General features: G+C 31.1%; 1 protein-coding gene across 1 annotated transcript; it reads right to left on the bottom strand.

Moving 5' to 3' along the window:
- Window positions 1–314: 314 nt before the first annotated feature.
- LOC121131253 (protein phosphatase 1H-like) lies at window positions 315–6,238 on the bottom strand. Its single transcript, XM_040726759.2, has 2 exons — window positions 2,496–6,238; window positions 315–979 (listed from the first exon to the last, which is right to left on the bottom strand). The coding sequence occupies exons 1-2, from the start codon at window positions 2,621–2,623 to the stop codon at window positions 445–447; spliced, it is 663 nt and encodes a 220-aa protein (XP_040582693.1). The 5' UTR covers window positions 2,624–6,238; the 3' UTR covers window positions 315–444.
- Between the last annotated feature and the right edge of the window lie 1,682 nt (window positions 6,239–7,920).

Below are 7,920 nucleotides of genomic sequence, written 5' to 3'. Positions count from 1 at the left end.
CAATTATAGTCACATTTATCAATTGAAGGCACTAAATTATAATAATATTCTTGAATATCTCATTCCATCCGACAAATTTTAGCATACATCCCATAATTAATCAAAGCATGTCTATGACATATTTGATTGTTAATATTTATAAAGTAAATAAATAAAAAGGGAATTTTACAATAAAGTTACTTTTACTCAAACTTAATTTGGTATTAACTTACCACATATTGACATTAATAAAAATGTGAGTACTCAAGTTTAATAATTTGTTGATATTTAGGTAAAAAACTTGTGAAATTGTTAAACATTTTTAGCTACAAAGGTGACTTACCACATCTATCATCATGCGTGTACACGTAATACATGTATAGATAATTTATTTCTAAAAACTTTACATATTATGATCTTCAAAGTCTTTGAAGATTATTATAAGCTATAAATTATAGAATGATATTAGTCAATATATTTTTCATATTCATCCTTGTATCCTTTAAGCGGAATTACAAATACAGAAATATCATCAATTGTAGCTGAAGTATTGTCATATTTTTTCCAGCCACATACTGATAACTTTCCTCTAGCAGACATAACAAGTTCTTGAGCGATAGTTATGTATTTGTATTTTGTATCTTCTTTTCCAGATGCTTGAGTACCTTTAATTCCACTAGCCACTATTTTAGATACTTCTTCGTTAGATACAACATCCCATAAACCATCTGTTCCCAATATCAAAATATCATTTTCGTCAACATTAGAACAAGAGTTTACAATATCTATTACTCTCACTTCAGGTTGGGAAGTCAAAAATGGTTTAATAAAAATATTAGATTTATCATATGATTGTGCTCGAAGGTCATGGTCTCCAAACCCACGTGTTACTCCAATGGTTGCCAAGAGACGGCTGCGCTTTCCTTCACCGTAAACAACAGGAAATTTTAAATCATGATGATTAATTTTTTTATAGGCCCAGCCAGTCATATGGGCATCCCTAGATTAATAAAAATACATAACTTAATAAATTTTTTTATCAAAACAAAATGAAAGAGGCTTATTAAATTATAAAAATAACAATAACGAAAATTACTTTTATTTGTGTTTTTATTCACCAATACTTCACACACAACTAGAAAAACGGAATTTAGACATGCTATATATATTCGATGTACAAAGACAGGGCATAATATGCACTCACTACCAAATATAAAATAAGTACAATTTACTAAGTTTGACTAAATTATTTCCCAAATTCATTCATAAGATAGATTTAACATATAGTATTTCTTATGATAATGGATGTAATCTTTCACTAAATAATGCAGTTGCCAATTATTTCTACTCCAAAATCCCCTTGTCATATATCTGCTCCTAATATAGTTATTTACAAGCTAACCAGTTTTCTGTTTCATCATCATAAAACCTTGAAACATATAAAAATGCGTAATTGGACAAGAGCTTCCAAGAATGGGCTTTATCAAGCAAAGAAGCTGCTTGCAGGTCCTACAAAAACATTTTCCCCCCACTTAAAGGCTCCTGTGATTTTTTTTTTTGTTCTTATAGCTATAATGAACAATATAATGTTATTCGTTTTGTATTTCAATATCTTAACGCTAGCAGCCCCTTCCCCAGAAATAAACATCCTTCTTCAAATAGTTAGGTTATAATATCATTTTTAGTTTCATATTTTTTAAAACCGGCAGGTAATATTTTATACAATTCTAATTATATATATAATAGGGACTCATTAATGACACTATAATTTTAGTCTTAAAGACCCATTCGTCTTCAGCCAGGGTTCACCAAACCTTTTTTATTGCAGGTCTGATAACGGAAAGAATGAGAAACATGGGCCCCATAATCATTCTGTTCAAGGCTTGCAAGCCAGAACGAAAGCCTGGGGCAAAAAAACAAAACAAAAAAAACTACTTTTAGCATTCCATGCTGAGTACTGTTCAAAAAACGAAAAACAAAATGTTTATTTACTAAAAGTTATCAAAGAAGGAATGTTAGCACACCACAGATACATTGGACATATTATGCACAGATCAGAATCTTAAAAACTAAGGAGCAGAAAAAGGTAAGTGAGATTTGTGAAACAAAAATCTGGCTTTCAAAATATCACCAAACTTTGGTTTGGAACTCCAGCATTGAATCAAGATTTCAAATGTTCATCAATCAATCGCGTTCGATGAGCTGATGTCACATAATTCATTTTTGAAAATAATTGTTCATCTAAGAAGGAAAGAACGGGAAAGAAGCGTAATTGTGGGATATCCAAATGGAGATGGAGAAAATCCATGTTGTTCCTGTAGGTACTACCTCTACACTGTATATATATTACTTGAAATACACGGAACAGGACAAAAGTACTCAATAGTTATTTACAAGATAATAAGAATAAAATGCACAACAATAGTAAAATTGAGGCACATAGAAATCACGATCTTTTAGTATTCTAAACATAATATTAAAATTCAAAACTTATCACAGAGTTTTGTGTTCCATACGTTTTAGCAAACAAATTCAAGTACAGTCGGCGAGCCGGGTAAATTGACGTCGCGGGACATAGTTTTGTGACCCTTGGTCTTAACCCAAGGGTATTCTTAAGCACAGAAAACAGGAATATATCATGCATCCCCGTTGATGCCCAAGAACAAAGCAATGATGGCTTTCATATTCAATAAGCTCCATAACTTTCTTAATGATCCCATGCACTTCATAAAGGAGAACAGATTACCAAATTGGAACTATGACAAAAATATTAGTAATATATAATAAATTATTATATTTAATAATTAGCCAACCCCAACAGCACTCCCCACATTTCATTCTTTTCCTATTTAATGCTTTATAGTTACTTATACTTTTTGTACAGGGCCAGCGTTCACTATTTTCTAGTGCAGGGTCCACTGTAGGTGCATAGGCTTTGAAAATATCGACTTGAGCCATAAGCGAGTCTTAAACAAATGTTTGAGCGTATTCTGGATTATTTCCAGGTGTTGGCATAATCGAGCTTTGGAATTGGTATGTCTAAAGATTAAGGACATAAAAACTTCCAAATATTTATTTTTTTGTCAATGTTTCTCTAGTTTGATGTTATTATTGAAAATTATTATTTTCTTCTAAAGTGTTATATTTGACATATTTATAAGTTTACTATATCATCTTGGCTAACACTGAATTGGTTTGATCCTACAAAATATGTGATAATATCATTATTTTGAGTTTTCTCTTTGACATCCTAACTGGTGAACAAAAGAATATTATGAATAATATGAAGGACCTTAAAAAATCATACACATTCCAAAGAAGTTTTGCATACTCTTATTTCATCTAAAAATAACGAATATTAATAATTATGAGATATGTCAAAATTAAATATAATATATTCGAGCAGAAGTAGAGTTAAGAATGGGGTATTAGTTGTAGTTTCCTTATATTCGTTTGCAAACAAAGCAACAAAGAGTAGTGCCATCTTGCAGCAAAATAATAAAACTCCTTGAATGACAGTAATATTTAATATAGGGCGCTGAAAGAATTCTTCTCAGCATGTGCCATTTTTCTTTAAAAACTAGTTTAAACAATAAGTTACACAATGTCACACCACCTTGCGGCTAATATATATATATATTTATAGTTTTTCATGCCAATTGACTTACAACGTTAGACTTATAAGTGAGTAAAGTAAGTAACTCATAATTTATATCTCAAAGTAATATATTGTTTTCTAAAGCCATTAGTGTAATTCATCAATCCATATCATTTAATTGACTATTGATACCTGCTATAGAGGTAATGAAAAAAAAATTAAATAATATTTCTTTCCTTCCCCTCTCCCCCAAGAGGAGTCTTTTGATACAGAAGAAGTTTAATGTTTGCCAAATAGACATAATGTCTAAAGATCCAAGACCCCAGACATTTGTTGGAATATTAACTTTATCTTTTGCTATGTAAGCCTAAAATGCTTACTAATTTTCTATACTCCATCATATAGTTTCACCGAGAATGGAACGTACGTCATTTGATGAAATACTTTTAGAACGACATTAATGTTCCACGATAAATGTGCTTCGTATCGAGAGAGGGGAGTGATTCTATAAATTAATATACTTCTTTGGATTATATTCATTATTCTATTTTAGGCCCTCTAAGCAATAATGTATATGATCATTACTTTTATGTTAGCTCCATAGCTTATCGTTCCGAATAAGATTGTCTATTTGGAAAGACTAAATTAATTTATAAATAGACATGGGAATACTTATTATATACAATGTGAACTTAATTTCTTCGTTGGTTAGGCATCAAAGATCTTCAGTAACTGACCCGGACGTTTTCAATCTTGGAAGACAACGGTAGTATCTCTCATCTCATTTCGGAGTTTCATGTAGTTTTTTTACGCGAAGACATGAAATCTATCTTACAAATTTCATACTATGATGCTCTCACAAATTTACCACTGGATGCAGACATATTACTTCAATCTATTGAAACCACTATAGATATTATTCTAAAATTCGGAAAGAAATAGTATTGGTAAAAATATTTACAAAATAAACGAAAAAGTGATTTGTGGCCAATCTCACCCGTACGTTTCTCAGAGCTCGATTGACTCTGTAATTTGTAAATGGGGTCTCAGTGCATTAAGGATCGACAGGGTGTAGAGATTGCTCAATTTTTTCTCAGTTCAAAAGATTAGGAATAAGAATCTGGGCTCAGATAATTAAACAACTATTTTAAAAGATAATCGAATTTTCCTTCAGTAAGAGAGTTTGTATGGGACCGTTGGAGTTACTAAATGTTATGAAGAAGGCTGAGAAATACTTGAGGTGGATTAGCCTTGTCCTGGGTGTCTATGAGTGGATTTCTCTATCTTTTTAAATCTAACAAACTTTTGAATTTTAACAGAAGATGAAATTGCAGGGATGAATTTTATACAAACACAGGTCTGACCTCCACTGGGCAGCTACTATCCAAGGAGGAGATAAGATTAGATAAATTTATTCCGTCAAAAGGACGAGAAAGTTATTATTTACTTCCACTAATAGGTCACTTTATCTTGTTCATCAAGTCCTTTTCTCATTGTATTTGAATTACAAAATCAAAACGACGATGATTAATTGCCCCAATGTTACGGATCAATCATTAACAAAGAAGAAAAGAAGAAGATTAAAACATAACAACAGTATTGAGTCCATTGAAATTTTTTTAATCTTATCGAAAAACCTTAGAAGCATTTTTTGCATCATCACTTCCAAAAACGATCCTCAAGACGACTCAGGTACTTATAACAAACCTTCAAGTCTCCATAATTGACCCAAAAATCGTCAAGAATCCCTAAAGTTCGAGATGTCCATAAATGTGATGGAATGATAGATTCCAATTTACGAGTATGGGAACTAAGAAATTTGAGGAAAAGGGGGATTAATAGATGATTTCATATCAGTCAAGACAGTTTACACTGTATATCTCATCATATGACAAGAGAGCTTTTTCAAGTATTGAGGGTCTTCTTTACAGATTCAATAAGCCACTTATAAAATCCTCACGAAATAGACTCCTTGGAGTAAGGAAATCCCAAATAATAGAATAGGAAGTCCAAAATTATCCTTTTCGGAACACCTCTTCGATTGATCATCTGACATAACACTTCGATAAATTTTTAAATGGACATTTGCAATACTAATTCTAAGTTCATAAACGAAATTATGCTTTTGCAGTCGAGTTATTCTTTAAATATATAAAGGTCCTTCAAAATCAATACCATTGTCAGTAAATGGCAGTTCAATGTTAATTCTCTCTCTAGGAGGGTAGACATAATTTGAGTCAAGAGTGTAGTATCCTGATGATTACACATCAAGCAAAAAATGACAGATGCTACTACATTTTTCACACTGATAACCCAAAATCTTCTTCAGTGATAGGTGAACGAAGTTTTAATTGACGAATGTGACATGATGATAACAAAGTATTCTTTTCTTAATGAGAAAAGAACTCCCACGATTGATAATTTGGTGTTTTAAAACTCTTTAGCATAGTGAATACGACCTTCAACCCTGATTAATCTCCTAGCAAGGTCTTAGGACAAAAGTTGCAGGTCCTTTAAAAGTCTCAGGCCAAAAGATAATACGTCATACTCTTTAGGAAATTAATCCCTTTGAAAAACAAATAATAATTTGGATTCAGCTTACTTTAGTTCAACTGCTATAAGAAAACTAAAATGTTACAAATTCCAACAAAACTATCGTAGACTCCACGCTACGAACCCAAAGTTAATAGAAAGAAAGATTATACCATAACGTATGTACGACGGATGTTCAACTTCCACCCCGCTTTTTAATATTGACGTCATTGTGTATTAGTGGTTGTGTGTTTTCTCAAAATCAGTTTTTCTTGCCCAGAAGTCGCTACGATACATTAAATTGAAAATTTTAGCAATATTGACGTCATAGACTATGATTGGTTGCATGTTTTTTTCCAAATCTCCTTATTTTCCCCAGCAGTCGGTACGATACATAAAGTTGAAAATTCTAGCAACCCGATTAAATGATGGTCTAACCTTCTATTTCTATTAACTTTGTGCAAACCAAACCAACTTCCAATAACTTTGGAAACGATCATATAAATAATTCATCTTTTTGAATACGGTATTCACTGATTTTTACTCTCCATTTCAATTAGAGATACATCATGGCCACTTATACTATCCTGATTTAGCCACTGATTGCTAGAACTCCAGATTTCTAACATAAAGTCTCACATTCCAAAGAATTTATTGAGCATCACCGACTAAAAGACGTCTGCAGGATTCTGTTCACTAGGCATATAATTCCAACATAAGCTCCCTACCAAATCATGTATTTCTTCGGCACGATTCCACAAAATACCTTTCAATTTAAGTTTGCTTTTTCGAATCGAAGAAATGGCAACTTGAGAATCAGTCTAAAATAAAATATGCCCATATGTAAATTCATACTTTCAAATGAGTCAAGAACATAACGAACAAGCCTTGCTCCCAGTATTCCTTTTGATGATTCTAATTGTCATTCACAATGCGAATATAAACGATCCTCACTTGCACTATATAAGGATTTTATTAGATTAGCTATGAGCAGCTCTGAGACGTTTGGAAAGGAAGTAAACAGAAATCCTACTCCGTATAAAGTTGAAACATTGGCATAAATTACTTCGAAGTCGATCCTAAACTCTATTCTTAATCCAACAAAGACTTTTATAATAACTTCCAACCCCATTTTTTATTGCAAAGAATGGTTAAAATATTAATATGTTTTTATCAAGATTGAATGACTTACCAAATGTTCAAATTCGAAGAAAATAATCCATTCCTGGATCATTAGTATGCTAAAATGGCATTGTTTTCTATAAAGGCATGAGAGGAGTTGAAGGTATGGATCTTTGTTATTACAATATTAAATTGTCATGTCCTCTAAATATTGAAATCATTTTAGCCATTTAATTACAAAATTATTATTGCCAGGAATCGCATTCAGTATTATGTAGGACATCAAAAAACAATTCCTTCGTCATCATCAACCCCCAAAAAAAAAAAAAAAAAAAACTGTTTAAATGTATAATTGTGATAAAAATTTCTGAAATTTAGATAATAATTAAATAAAAATGATGTGCAATTTAAAATTAAAAAATTAGGTTAATTTGATGGCTTGAAGACTTCCTTAATGTAAGATAAAATAAAATATTTCCATTTGTATAAAATATTATTCGTATATTATATAGGTAGTTTCATTTCTTAAATGTATTCATTCTAAGACTTTATTAACTACAATTCCAATGTTACTTACTTTTATGATGATGAATTGTAACACATTTAAAAAAATATTATGCATGTAACAGAAAAAATAAATATAACATTTATATTTATTTTTCAACATAAATAACGTCAATCTTATTAGA

This window comes from Lepeophtheirus salmonis, unplaced genomic scaffold, assembly GCF_016086655.4.
Source record: "Lepeophtheirus salmonis unplaced genomic scaffold, UVic_Lsal_1.4 unplaced_contig_3479_pilon, whole genome shotgun sequence".
NCBI classification, from domain to species: domain Eukaryota; kingdom Metazoa; phylum Arthropoda; class Copepoda; order Siphonostomatoida; family Caligidae; genus Lepeophtheirus; species Lepeophtheirus salmonis.
This window is presented reverse-complemented; position numbering and strand designations above follow the sequence as displayed.

Coding starts and splice junctions, on each gene's coding strand:
- LOC121131253 (XM_040726759.2), bottom strand. CDS start 2,623: ATGCATGATATATTCCTGTTTTCTGTGCTTAAGAATACCCTTGGGTTA. Junction 980..2,495: donor TTGAATTTGTTTGCTAAAAC/GTATGGAACACA, acceptor TTATTAATCTAG/GGATGCCCATATGACTGGCT.